General features: G+C 42.5%; 1 protein-coding gene across 4 annotated transcripts in view; it reads right to left on the reverse strand.

Annotated features, from left to right (window-relative positions):
* The window catches only part of AOAH (acyloxyacyl hydrolase), a 192,075-nt gene that overhangs the window by 127,499 nt on the left and 49,734 nt on the right, over positions 1–14,842 (reverse strand). For all 4 annotated transcript variants that reach the window (XM_089314993.1, XM_070058395.2, NM_001082025.1 and 1 more), the window contains 1 exon segment: positions 2,967–3,066. Coding sequence is in view for 3 of the 4 variants with exons in the window: in XM_070058395.2 (XP_069914496.2) it covers positions 2,967–3,066 (100 nt within the window). In the remaining variant the exon portion in view is untranslated.

Raw genomic sequence — 14,842 nt, forward strand, 5'->3', positions numbered from 1 at the left:
ACACAAAATAGTAATGTGTAATGTGTTTTCTTTAATTCTGATGAAGTAGCATAAGATGGGTGGCAGAGATCCAAGCACTTAAGTTATTGTTTGCTGCCTCCCCAGGATACACATCAGCAGAAAAAGCAAGCTAGATTGGAAGCAGGGAAATCGGTATTCAAATCAGGGATTACATTATGTGATGCAGCTATCCCAAGAGGTGACTTAATTGCTGGGCCTACGTATATCCTAAATATGTCCCTTGCCCTAAATATATCCTTTTTTGCCTAACACCTTGCATATAGCAGGTGCTCAATAAGTGTCAGTCATTGGTAATAAAGGAAACCCCAGTGTCAGGGAAGAGTGAAGCTGTCCACATGGACACCAACGGTCCCTCTTTCCTGGAACATTTGCAGGGAGGGAGGCTTCAAAGCGTTTGAGGTGGAGGTTTGTGAAGGTCCAAGGCAACCCCAAAGAACTGTGAAGGAAGCTGCTTAGGGAGCAGGTGCACTGCCAGGAGCTCCCAATACCCAGCTAGGGGGCATGTGATCTGGGGTGAAACCCTCCCGCTTCCTTCCAGCCGAAGATGATGGTTGGAAAGTTCTGGAGATGGGAAGAGAAAAGCATGTTGTGATTGGAAGACAAGGAAATGAAATTTCTGGTGGAAATGAGAGCGTATAAGAAAAAGGAGCACCATTTAAGAAGAGATAGTTCAAAGTTGAAGGTTTTGTGTTCATATACAGCTGTGAATGTATGAGAGTACTTCAAACAAGCTTGTAGAAATGGAATTAAAAGATTGATTTTGGTGCAAAAATTTTGAAATCCATGCATAGTTTTTTTTTTTTAATGTTCTAGCTTAGAACTGTTCCTTTATTTATTTATTTATTTTTGACAGGCAGAGTGGACAGTGAGAGAGAGAGACAGAGAGAAAGGTCTTCCTTTGCCATTGGTTCACCCTCCAATGGCTGCCGTGGCTGGCGCACTGCGGCCGGCGCACCGTGCTGATCCAATGACAGGAGCCAGGTACTTCTCCTGGTCTCCCATGGGGTGCAGGGCCCAAGCACTTGGGCCATCCTCCACTGCACTCCTGGGCCACAGCAGAGAGCTGGCCTGGAAGAGGGGCAACCGGGACAGAATCCGGCGCCCCAACCAGGACTAGAACCCGGTGTGCCTGGACCTCAATGCGGAGGATTAACCTAGTGAGCCACAGCGCCGGCCCCATGCATAGTTTTTATTTTTATTTATTTATTTTTTTATTTTTGACAGGCAGAGTGGACAGTGAGAGAGAGAGACAGAGAGAAAGGTCTTCCTTTGCCGTTGGTTCACCCTCCAATGGCCGCCGCTGCAGCCGGCGCACCGCGCTGATCCGATGGCAGGAGCCAGGATCCAGGTGCTTTTCCTGGTCTCCCATGGGGTGCAGGGCCCAAGCACCTGGGCCATCCTCCACTGCACTCCCTGGCCATAGCAGAGAGCTGGCCTGGAAGAGGGGCAACCGGGACAGAATCCGGCGCCCCAACCGGGACTAGAACCTGGTGTGCCGGCGCCGCAAGGTGGAGGATTAGCCTATTGAGCCACGGCGCCGGCCTGCATAGTTTTTTATAAACAAATTTTTGTGAACCTTTTGAAGACTCCTTATATGCGTGGATTTCAAAATATTTTTGCACTAAAGTAAACTTATCCTTTAAGGTTTCTTCTATGAGTTTGTAAAGTATCCTCATATAATGTGATGTATATAAGAAAATCAAGAAAACTCCTATTGCTTGTCTTCCTACACAGAAACACGTTTCCTCCTTGCTGTATGAAAAAATGAATATTATGAGAAATATTGCATGCTACCTGAACACATGAAAAGTTTTTTTTTATTAAAATTAACGAATTCTTCTAGAAACAAGTGGAGTCCACAGCTTCTGAAGTGGAATTAGGAGAAATTTAATTGGCATTTAGTCAGTGACTATACACATACCCCAGGTATTCGCACTTTTTTTCCTGCTTAGGAGACAGGCTTATGATATTTCACATTGTCAGTCAGTAAAACATGTTCACTGGTATCACTGGTTAGGCCACAAAACATTAAAATTGACTTGACTTCATTTCAACACTGAAGAAAAAGAAATCACTTTTAAAATAGAAACATGTTTTGTGGAGAAAAGACTCATAATTCCGGGAAAGGAAGTACAGAAGGTTTTTTCTTCTGAAAATCGATATCATGAGGCCAAACTGGATTTAATATTGTACTCCTGTCCAGAGTGTGGGGAGGGAATTACATCAACGTTTGCAGACTTGTTTCTGAATTCAATCTAATTAAAAGTTGCCCAAAATGATAGAATATACACGAAGTATTCTGAATATATATCTTTGAATAATAACTATATTGATAATAATCCTATTAGCTTTCACATTTATTAACAGCTTGTTATGTAGCAGCTATTGTGCGAAGCATTATATATATATATATATATACATACACACACACACACACACACATATATATATATATATTTCACATGACAAACCCATGGGTGGTATTTTATTATATCCTGTTGATGGGTAAGAACAACAAAATTCAGGCTTGAGTGACCAACTGTCCAGATTTTCCCAGGATGCAGGACATTCAGTGTTATACTAGGAAAGTTGTGGGTACGCTGGGGTGAGTTGGTTGCCCTGTTAGGATGATTTGCTTGATCTTCAAGTGTAGAGAGGGGGTTAAAAGTCTGGTGTCCTTGGTGGTCAGCTTTGTTACTACCACCGCCCCATTCTACCCTACAGTCCCCAGGAGTTGAAAAGCAAAGACCTTCCCTGGAAGCATGGGAGGAGGGATAGATCTAGGTAGAAACCAGAGAAAATTATTTCATGCAGAGTTGTTGAAAATGCCACCTGTCCTTGCTCCTTTCCCCAACCACTGAGCAGGTAAAGCTGAGCCTGCCTGTATAAAATTTCCAAAGTGCTTGTGTGTTAGTGGAAACTGACGTTCAGTGGTACCTACTCACCTTAGGAAGTGGGTAGAGATGACACAGCGGCTGGCCAGGCTCCTGTTTACAAAACTCCAGGGTGTGACACACCACATCAGCATTCACATCTTTGTCAAATCTGGTGGAATGGAGGGCAAAATGCAGGCTGTGAAGATTTCTCAAGCATCAGTAAACTGACTTCTTTCTGTTTTTGAAAGATTTACTTATTTATTTAAAGTCAGAATTACAGAGAGAGAGGGAGAAAGGGGAATGCAAGCTTCCGTCCACTGGCTCCCTCCCCAAACAGCCGTGATGTCCAGGGCTGGGCCAGGCTGAAGCCGGGAGCCAGAAGCTTCATCTGGAACTCCCATGTGGGCGTAGGGGCTCAAGCACTTGGGCCATCCTCCCCTGCTTTCTCAGGCTATTAGCAGGGAGCTGGATTGGAAGTGGAGCAGCTGGGACTCCAACCAGCACCCATATAGTGCTGACACTGCAGGTGGTGGCTTATTCTGCTATGCCACAGTGCCAGCCTTTGGAAGCAGACTTATTTCAAGCAAGGTGATTCCCTAGAGTGAACTCACTGCAGCGTGGCCCGTGAGCCCTTCCCTGTGCAGAGCTCTGCCCTGTAAGCATTACCTGCCACAGTGCTGTCTCCCATATTTAGAATAAGTCCTAGGGGTTGGGGACAGGGCAAGCACAGCACTCACACAAGCATTGTGGTTCTCTCCAGAAGCCACAAGTAAAATTGAGTAAGAAAAAAGGGACAGGCTGTCATATGATGGGAATAATATTTTGAATCTCACTGGGCCTTATTGCAAAATTTTATTTGTGGATATAACTGTAGACACTTAAAATTATTTTCTTAGGGAAAATACATATCATCTCTTCTTCTTTAAAGCAAATGTATTTCCTATCCTTATGGAAGAAAATATAAAATAATTGACTTGTTTTTTTCCCCTGAGGATGGTGTAAGGATGACATTCTTCAAACATTTTGTTCACATCTGAATTTGAAAAGATATCTTCTGTATTTATTTTTTTCTTTGCCACTACCAAAACTCTTCTTACCAAGAAAAATGAGCACAATGTGCAGCTTCCAATGAAGGAACAAGTGAGTATGGACTTTCAGTAAATTTTCTATGCAACTTTTTGATTCAACCTAAAACATTAAAAACAAGAAGTGCAGCAACACAGGTTGGTAATACCCATAAACTGATCTTTTATTATGTGGAGGGATAGTGATGGATTCTGGAAGATAACTTTTTGGGTTTTCCCCAGCTCATTCGATCACTTCATGTCCCTCTTGGCCCATAAAGGTGGGCTGTTGGTAACCATGTTTACACTCTGTAGCTCCTGGCCAGCTGTTTGGGCCTTGTTAGACTATTGTTTCAAGCAGGACCAATCAGATTCACTCTTTAAAAATTTGGAATTGGTGTTAAAAAAATCCACATGCGGAAGTATGAAGCAAGACCCCTACCTTACACCTTACATGAAAATCCACTCAACGTGGATAAAACATCTAAATCTATGACCAGAAATGATCAAATTATTAGAGAACATTGGGGAAACCTTGCAAGAGAATGACACAGGCAAAGAGTTCTTGAAAAGACCCCAAGGCACAGGCAGTCAAAGTCAAAATTAACAAATGAGATTACATCAAATTGAGAAGTTTCTGTACTGCAAAAGAAACATTCAGAAAAGTGAAAAGGCAACCGACTGAATGGGAGAAATTATTTGCAAACTATGCAACTGATAATGGATTAATAACCAGAATATACAAAAAGATCAAGAAACTCTACAACAACAAACATACAACCCAGTTAAGAGATGGGCCAAGGACTTAAATAGACATTTTTCAAAAGAGGAAATCCAAATGGCCAACAGACACATGAAAAAATGTTCAGGATCACTAGTTGTCAGGGAAATGCAAATCAAAACTACAATGGGATTTCACCTCAGCCAGTTAGAGTGGCTTACATACAGAAATCAACAAACAATAATTGCTGGTGAGGATGTGGGGAAACAAGGCACTCTAATCCACTGTTGGTGGGAATGTAAACTGGTAAATCCACTATCAAAGGCAGTACGGAGATACCTAAAAAATCTGAATATAGAAAAACCATGTGACCTAGCCATTCCACTCCTGGGAATTTACCCAAGGAAAACGAAATCAGTAAAAAAAGATTTATCTGCACCTCCGTGTTTATTGCAGCTCAGTTCACGATAGCTAACACATAGGATCAACCAAAATGTCTATCAGTTGAAGACTGGATAAAGGAATTATGGCATATACACATTATGAAATACTAAACAGCAGTAAAAAAATGAAATCTGGTCATTTGCAACAAAATGGATGAATCTGGAAAACATTATACTTAGTGAAATAAGCCAGTCCCAAAGGGACAAATACTATATGTTCTCCCTGATCAGTGAAAACTAGTAGAGCACCTAAAACAAAGTTTGTAGAAGTGAAATTGCCACTTCGAGAAGGGATGACTTGAGTTGCTCTTTGTCTCAACTGTCGAGAGACAGTTTTGTGTGTTTTTTGTTTTGTTTTGTTTTTTTCATTTTTTTCTTTATGCTATTTGTTGAACTCTTTACTTAACAGAGTTAATCATATGTGTATAAAGTCAATTGAAAATAGATCTCAGTAAAAAATAAGAGTAGAAATAAGAGAGGGAGGAGGAAGTTTGTAACTGCAAAGCTGTATAGTTCTGCATACATTCCTATGGGCTTACTTCTAAGGATACAGTTTAAAAACTTGTCATGGGACTCCAAATCCCATTAAGCTTAGTGGCAAAAATGTCATCTTAATTGTTAAAGTGATCATATTAAGTGTTAAAGTGAACATATAGATAAGATTAAGTCTTAAAGTGATCATATAAATAGGATCAAGTGCCTGGTAATAATAATAGATAGATAATAATAAAAAGGAGAGAATGTTCCAACATGGGAAGCAGTCCACATAGCAGACTCATAGAATGATAATCGCTTTAAGTAACAATCTGACCTCAGAATCAGCCTCCTGATCTGGCTGAAAAGCCTGTGAGAGCATTTCAGGTATGGAAAGCCAAGACACTGTGGTAAAAAATGTTCTATATGAAGGATCTCTGTGAGTGAGACCCCAGTGGAAAGAAGTAGCCATCAAAGAAGGAGGTACTTTTTTCTAAAGGTAGGAGAGAACTTCCACTTTGCTTATGGCCTTGTCCAAATGCTGATGGACTTTGTGGGCTCAAAAGGCTTCCATAGCCTAGGCAGTTCATGTCAAGAGCCTCAGGTGGTCACTGACGTCATACATAAGAGTGTTAATTGTTAAATTAGCAACAGGAGTCACTGTACACTTACTCCCCATGTAAGACCTCAGTCCTCAGTGAGTTGTATTATGAGAGTTAACTGTAAAGCTAGTTCTCAGTTATTTGTGTGTGTGTGTGTGTGTGTGCAAATTGTTGAAACCTTTACTTAGTATAGAGGTAGTCTTCTATCTACAAAGTTAATTAAAAATGAGTCTTGGGCTGGCGCCGCGGCTCACTAGGCTAATCCTCCGCCTGCAGCACCAGCACCCCAGGTTCTAGTCCCGGTTGGGGCGCCGGTTCTGTCCCGGTTGCTCCTCTTCCAGTCCAGCTCTCTGTTGTGGCCTGGGAGTACAGTGGAGGATGGCCCAGGTGCTTGGGCCCTGCACCCGCATGGGAGACCAGAAGGAAGCACCTGGCTCCTGGCTTCGGATCAGCACGGTGCACCAGCCACAGCGGCCATTGTGGGGTGAACCAACGGCAAAGGAAGACCTTTCTCTCTGTCTCTCTCTCTCTCACTGTCCACTCTGCCTGTCAAAAAAAAATAAATTAAAAAAATGAGTTTAATGGAGAATTGGACTGGCAAGGGGATAGGGAAGAGGAGGAGGTGTGGTAGTATGGGTAGGAGGCCAGGTAAGGCGGGAATAATAACTATATTCCTGAAGTTGTACTTTTAAAATTTGAATTCCTTAAAAAATATATTTAAAAAAAGAAGGGAATACAGAAGTTCAACTTCAGAATGGACTAATCTCAGAATAATAGGAACTATGGTGAGGAAGGGCTGGAAGTAATTATTTCTTGCCATGGGAACAGAGTGTCTGGAAAGAACCCAGAGGGTATACAGTGAAGAACCTGGGGGGTATATAGTGAGGAACCCTAGGGACAGGGTACTCCATGGGCTCTTTGGTTTTCTGGTCCTGTTTTCATCTCTTCCCCAGGCCTGGATAGTTCTGCACCCTTGAGTTCCATGTTAGAAATGCTCTTGGTTCCTTATAATAAATCCACTTCAATCTCTGCCCACCCAACCACACACATTATAATGGCTATCTCTGTAACTACTACAATTATTAACACCTTTCTTTCCCTGATTCTACTCTTCCTTTTCCTTCTTCATAAAGAAGATCAAGGTATTTCTGTGTTCTTGGGACTATTTTTTCCAACCTCTGAGAACCACTGGTCAGCAGTGGAACACTTGGCCCCTGTGAGCTAAGAACTGAATGTAATTTATTGAATATGCTCCTTCTTCCTGCTTTATTTCCCTGATGCCCATTTCACAGACTCAACTAGGTTGTTCACTCCAAGGAAATTTTATTCCTGAACTTGCAGAAAAATAAGTGAGATTAGAAAGGTGAAAGAAAAATGCAAAACGAAGACCATTCTGATTTTCCCTTAGTGAGTAAGCAGCAATTTTCATGTTTGCTGAGCATCAAAGTGTCTTTTAAAATCTCTTAGAATTTCATCTTTTGGACCAGCAGCCGTCCAAATTCTGGAAGGACCTTGAGCATTTATTTCTGCCTTTCATCCTGTTGCAGAAACAGCTGCCCTGTATTTAATGAAAATCTGCTTTTCCAATCCATCCGAGAAAATGGGACCACCTCAGAACTCTCCAAATATGTTGAGGATTCCTTTTTGTGAAAACATCAGCTGGGACCATGGGCTCCCAAATTTCATTCCAGTTGATTGAGACTAACAATGTGACTGACAAGATGATTCTTCAACCTTTTATGAGCACTTCCGTTAAAAGGGAAAAACAAAGATCATCATGACAGGTGCCTACTTAGCTCCAGGGTCCCTTCATGGTTAGTTAGGGACCTTCTATATCTAAAGTATAGGAGGAGGCCAAGTCTTCTAAGCACAGGGGCATGCTGCTTGTTAACAGGTAAAGTCCATTACCAAACTAATGTCTACCAAGGGTCAGTAAATCAGGAGAGGGTGGCTGCGTTCACACATCTGTTCTCAACGTGATGGTTCATTTATTTAAGTGATGACTGCTGTCTTTATGAGGGTCTGGAATTTAGTGGACTTGGGAGAGTGATGAATAGTGCTCTGTTTAATCTTTGCTCTTAACCTAAGGTCAATATCCCATCTGTGGCAATCCAGGGCCACCAGAGCAAACTCACCATACTTTTTTCCCCAAATAGAGCACAGTTTCAAATAAGTGAACTTCGATGTGGGAGTGAGGACGGAGACCACTGAGTCAGAGAATGAGACTGCTGATCTCTGAGCTGGAAACAGGAGAAGGCATGAATGTCCTTTGGGCCCTCTATATATTTATACCTACATAAATATATATTATACTTATTATAATATATATTAAATATTTATATGTAAGTATTTTTCAGAGTGAAAATACTTAAAGAGAGAAGCACTCCTTCATACCAGAAGTGGAAATGCTGAGACCCACAAATCCACACATGCTTAAAGCCATTGTGATATGAAAGGTGGCCAAGAAGTGAAAATGTAGATCATGTATTCTTGAGCAACCTTGGGACAGAGGGCCTAGACTACACATAATTTCTGAAAAATTTAGGAAATATACAAACTCATAGGAAATATTTCTACCTAACACTGTTTTTCCTTTTTTTGAGAGCAGCTAACAATGCTAAGGTTGTTGCATTTTTAAAAGTCTTTTGTGTGAAGCAGCTTTTGGTTCACAGCAAAATTGAGAGAAAGGTACAGAGATGTCCCATAACCTCCCCTCCCACATAGGAATAGTCTCTCCTACCATGAACACCCCCAACCAGGACATTTGTTAAAACTGTAAATCTATATTGACACATCATTATCACCAAAAGTCAGTGTTTTACTTTAGGTTCATTTTTGGTACTGTATTTTTATTGATTTGGACAAATGTGTGCTGGCAATTATTCACCATTATGGTTTCACAGAGTATTTTCATTGCCTTAAAACTCTTCTATGCTATGCCTGTGTGTCTCTTCTAACCTCCCACTCCTTGGCAACAACTGATCTCGTTGCTATCTCCACAGCTTTGCCTTTTCTTGAATGTCATTTAGCATACAGCTTGTAGTGTTGTGATATTGGCTACTTTCACTCAGTAATATGCAGTTAAGTTCCTTCCATGTCTTTTCATGACCTGGTATCTCATCTCCTTTTGCCGATGAGTGATATTGCCTTGTGTACTTACTGTACTTACTTTGTTTATCTTACTGGACCTTATGCTAGCTTCCAGTCTCTGCTGAGTATGAATAATGCTAGTATAAACATTCATGTGCAGAGTTTTGGGTGGGCATGAGTTTTCAACTAACAGGGTAAACATTCAGGAGCATGATTTCTAGATTGTGTGGCAAAACTATGGCTAGTTTTATTTTAAAAATTGCCCTTTTTCTTTTGAGTTCTAAAAATCGTTAGTCATTCTTTGGTGAGTAGTGGTATCTCCTTGCTGTTTAACTTACAGTCCCCTAATAGCATATAATGCTGTACATCTTTTATAGAAGATTTATTTATTTGAAATTCAGAGTTAAAGAAAGAGAGAGCGAAAAGTTGATTTTCCATCCACTGGCTCACTCCCCAGATGGCTGCAACAGCCAGAGCCAGACCAGACCGAAGTCAGGAGCCTGGAACTTCATCCAGGTGTCCCATGTAGATGGAAGAGGCACAAACACTTGGGCCATGTTCTGCCACTTTCCCCAGGCCATTAGTAGAGAATGGGATTGGAAATAGAGTAGCCAGGACATGAACCAGCACCCATATGGGATGCTGGCACTGCAGTAGGCAGCTTTACCTTCTGTACCACAATACCAGCCCCTGAACATCTTTTTAGAAAATATTTATTTACTTATTTGAAGACGAGATCGGACATGTTCAGGGTGGTATGGTCGTAGACTATTTGAAGAGAGAGAGAGAGAGAGGGAGGGAGGGAGGGAGGGAGGGTGAGAGAGAGAGAGAGAAAGAAAGAGAAAGAGAGATCTTCCATCCACTGGTTCAGTACCCAAATGGTTGAGACAGCTGAGGCTGGTACAGGCCTGGAGCCCAGGACTCCACCCAGGTCACCCACATGGGTGACAAGAGGCCAAGTTGCCTTCCCAGGAGCATTATCAGGAGGCTGGATCAGAAGTAGAGTATACTGAGACATGGCAGCATCCCAAGAGGCACCTTTATCTACTGTGTCACAGCGTTGAGCACATACACCCTTTGCCACCTATATAACTTCTTTGGTGAGATGTCCATTAAGGTTTTTCTTGGTGCTATGGTTTATATATTAGTTTGGGTGTACCCCGAAGGTCTATGTGTTAGAGGCTTATTTCCCAGGGTATCCCTAGTGGGAAGAGGCAGAGCTCCTAGTAGGTAGGGCTTAGTGGGAGATCCTTAGGTCGTTGGGGGAGTGCCCCCAGAAAGTAGTTCTTGCGAGAGGGTTGTCATAAAAGCCTGAACTGGGCCAGCATCTCTCTCTCCTTCCTGGCTCACTTTGTGATCCTTCCTCTGCCTGCGTTCCACCGTTGTCATCAGTCATCCTCACTAGATGTCAAGTCAGTAGGATCTTGATCTTGAACTTGAACTTGAACATCCAAAACTGTGAGCTAAATGATGTTTTTCTCTTTATAAAGCTAGTTTCATCAGGTATTTCATTGTGGAATTACAAGTTAACTAATACAGTAGTGTTGTTTGTTTGCTTACTATTGAATTTTAGGAGTTATTTAAGGCACTAGCATTATGGTGCAGTGGGTTAAACATCTGCTTTTTGATGCTGGCATTCCATATTAGAGTGATGGTTCGAGTCCCAGCTGCTCTACCTCTAATCCAGCTCCTTGCTAATGAGTCTGGGAAGGCAGTGGAAGATGACTCATGTGTTTGGGCTCCTGCCACCCACGTGGGAGGCCTGGAAGGAGTTGCAGGCTGACCCAACTCCAATGTCGTGGCCATCTGGGGAGTGAACCAGGGGATGGAAGATCTCTGTCTGCCTTCCTACCTCTGTCTCCCCCTCTTTCTCTGTCATGCTACTATTCAAATAAATAAATAAACAAATCTTTAAAAAGCTATTTGAATCTTTTAGAGTAGTTCTGTACCATACGCCCTTTGCAAACAGTTTCTCTGTCTGTGACTTGTCTTTTCATTCTCTTAACAATGTCTTTTGTAGAGCAAAATTTTTAAGCATTTGTGATGTCTAGCTTGTCAACTCTTTCACAGCCTATGCCTTTGGTGTCTTATCTAAAAAGTCATCATGAAACCAAAGAGCATCTAAATTTTCTCCTATTTATTTCCAAGGAATTTTATAGCTTTGCATTTTACATTTAAGTCTACGATCCACTTGAAATAATTTTTTGTGAAGGTATAAGGTATGTGTCTAGATTTACTTTTCTTGCAGGTGGACAGCTGTTTGTTCTGGCATCATTTGTTGAAAAGATTCTTTACAGGTAGTCAACTGGCTTAGTAGTTAAGATGCTGGTTAGGATGTTCCTCTGTCATATTAGAGTGCATGGGTTCAACTCTCAGCTCCAGCTCTTGATTCCACCTTTCTGCTACTGCCTGGGAAATAGAAGGAATGATTCAAGTAGTTGGGTTCCTAACACTCATGTAGGACACCTGGATTGAGCATCCAGCTCCTGGCTTTGGCCTGGCCCAGCCCAGGCAGTCGTGGGCATTTGGGGAGTGAACCAATGTTTGGGAGTTGTTTGTATCACAAATTTTTTAAAAAATATTTATCTACTAGTCCCTTGAAACAAATAAATTATATCCATCCTATTGGGTGACCCAAAATGTTTTCTGGGTCCATGTACAGTCATAGATAGGGTACAAGGGTAAAGTGGGTATTTTTACATTTAGGTATCAGGCAAGTGCCTCATGCACCATATCTGGTGCTGATTTATCCAGTCCATTCTAGAAATGAGTATCTTAGTGGGGTAGACACTGCAAACATCTGTAGAGAAATTTCATCTTAAAATTAGGATGATTTGATCTGTGCTGAGGGAGACACACAATGGGATCTTGTCATTGTTCTTCCCCAGGTGGGTTGTACACACAAAGCAATACAGACTGCCTAGGAGATGAGTCCAAACAGGAGATACCATAGAGTGACTGGGAAGGATTGGAATTCTACCACCAGCCCATTGTGCTTTAAATGGCCTCATCTGGCCTGTAAAAAAGCTTGTGGGATTTGGAAAATGACTGTGGATTATTAAGAACTTAACAATGTACAAGATAGTATCTCCCAAGCATGCCACTATTCTCATTATTCCTCTGATGTTAGAAAAACTAGCATCATTGGTTCTCTTTGTGCTGTGTTAGATTTAGTTCATGCCATCTTCAGGGTCCCCCTACTGGCAGATTCCCAAGATCAGTTCACTTTCACGTGGGAGCAGTGACAATGGACTTGCCAGGTGCTGCTCCGAGGGTATCCTATTATTTGACATGGCATGGTGGCCCATGACCTCTCCCTGTTCTCATGTCCAGTTGGCATTGCTTGGTTTCATTTTATTGATGACATCGTGTGACATGGTAAAGGTTATACTCTCTTGCAGGACACAGTAGCTCACCTTCACACCCACCTCAGGCACGAGGACAGACTATCAGTCCCCCAAAGCCCTGGTTCATCTGTGAAGCCTCTCAGGGTTTCTGGTCAGGGAAGACCTATTTAATGCCCGAAACAGTGCTCAATGAAGGGCAAACTCTCCTTATCCCTTGTACAATGAATGTTTACAGGCTTTGAGGGAATTTATTACCACTGGACTTTCCTTTCCCCATGTAGCCCAATACCTATCCCCACTATATCTGCTAGTTAAAAAGAAGGCCACCTGGGACTGGGATGTCCCCCAGTAGGAAGCATTTAAAAAGAATGATTTTTACAGCACGAGAGTGAATGTTTGGCCTAACAGCTAATATGATAGAACACTCACATCAGAGTATTGTGTTTGATTTCTGGCTGAGTGCTGACTCCAGCTTCCTGCTAATTCAGACCACAGGAGGCAGCAGATGATAGTGCAAGTCATTGAGCTCCTTTCACCCATGTGGGAGACCTAGATTGCATTTCAGGTCTTGGCTTTGGCCTCTAGTCAAGAGTTAAATTTGAGGAGTGAATCAGTAAATCAGTGGATGGGATTTTAAAAAGAGAAATTTGACAGCACAGACACAGGCCTTGGGCACCCCTCTACCCAGTGTGCCAATGCAATTAGGTATCATCTGCACAGCAGATGGTATGAGTTGGACCTTCTGGCAAGAACAGCAAGGACAAAGGGTATCTCTGGGTATTTGGCCATAGCTTTGAAAAGGAATAAAACTTGATATACCCCTTTCGCACAACAGTTCCTATTGGTGTACAATGCCCTGTTGCCTGGCAGAGCCACTGAGCAAGACTTTACCAGTAACAGTGCACACAGACCTACCTATCAAGGGGTGGGTGGATGACCTGTTTCACTGTCCTCAATATGCTCTAGCACTGATCCCTACCTTGAACAGGAGGCAGACATCTTTATAACAGCAAAGCATCCTCTCTAACGATTTACTGGCTCCTGAGCCAAGTACAGTGTTGGGTCGGCTTACTTATAAGCACACCTCATCGCAGCAGGCGGCTGCCCCAGTGCCTGTGGTTTCGCAAGTGCGAGAGGGGATGGCTTCCATACCTTAAGATACTTGGCATACAGATGAGTCCAGCATGGGGAATCCAAGTCTCTGGAATGCTCTAAGGTTCGACTTGCCACTGATACTACTTGGTTTAAGATGGGGAAAAAAATCAGTGGGCAAAACTATGGGCAGTGTGGCTGATAGTGACTTGTGAGCCAGGGCTAATGGTTCTTAATACTGACAATTGAGCAGTGTTTCAAGGTCTTACACTGTGGGTGGCATAGTGGCCAGCAGAACAGTGATCTGTGTTAAGACAGTCTGTCTGGCAACAAATGTGGGAGCACCTAAATGGTTCTGGAGTACAGTTACTTATTTTTATATCATGTATCTATTAGCAGTGAGTCCTCCACCCCTGGAAACAAGAGGTGGATATCTTGATTCTTCTGACCAATGGTCTGGCCTTGTGGGTATGCGACAAAGTAGACATAAGTGTTGGAGTGAGGTGGGACATAGCTAAAGGGGCAGGAATATCCCTAACACATTGTGAGTTGGTGACAACTGTGATTCAGGTATGCTTGCTTCTCTGGCACTGCCACTGGCTGATGTGCAGTGACAGATACACTGGACTGTCCAACCTGTGAGAGGTTGGCAGGTTGATGACACCGGTCCTTTGCCGGATAGTAAGGGTCACAAGTGTGCCTGTACCTGTGTATAGATAGCCTCTGGCCTTCTATAAGCCTTTCCTGGAGAGGGACCTGAACAAAGCGCTATCATCAAAGGTCTCGGAAAGTTGAATGTGATATATGGATACTCTCACCATATTATTGACAATGGGGGCACCCGCTTTATGGAACATGCTGTCTAGGAATGGACTCAAACACATGCTGTTTCATGATGCTTTCTCCTGTGTATAACCCCAAGGCAGTAGGATTGGTGGAAGGAAAAAAAACTAGCCTATTAGAGAAATAAATATGACCCCCTTTAGATAAACCCACCTTGGCCAGTGGGATTCAGTCCTTGGATAAGCTTTAATAAATTTCAGTACCCATACAGCTGATGAGCATGCCTCTTGTGAGGACTTGGGAGCTCTGAACCCAGACCCAAGCAATTT

Source organism: Oryctolagus cuniculus, chromosome 16 (genome assembly GCF_051225735.1).
Source record: "Oryctolagus cuniculus isolate XC-2025 breed Fujian yellow rabbit chromosome 16, ASM5122573v1, whole genome shotgun sequence".
Classification (NCBI taxonomy): domain Eukaryota; kingdom Metazoa; phylum Chordata; class Mammalia; order Lagomorpha; family Leporidae; genus Oryctolagus; species Oryctolagus cuniculus.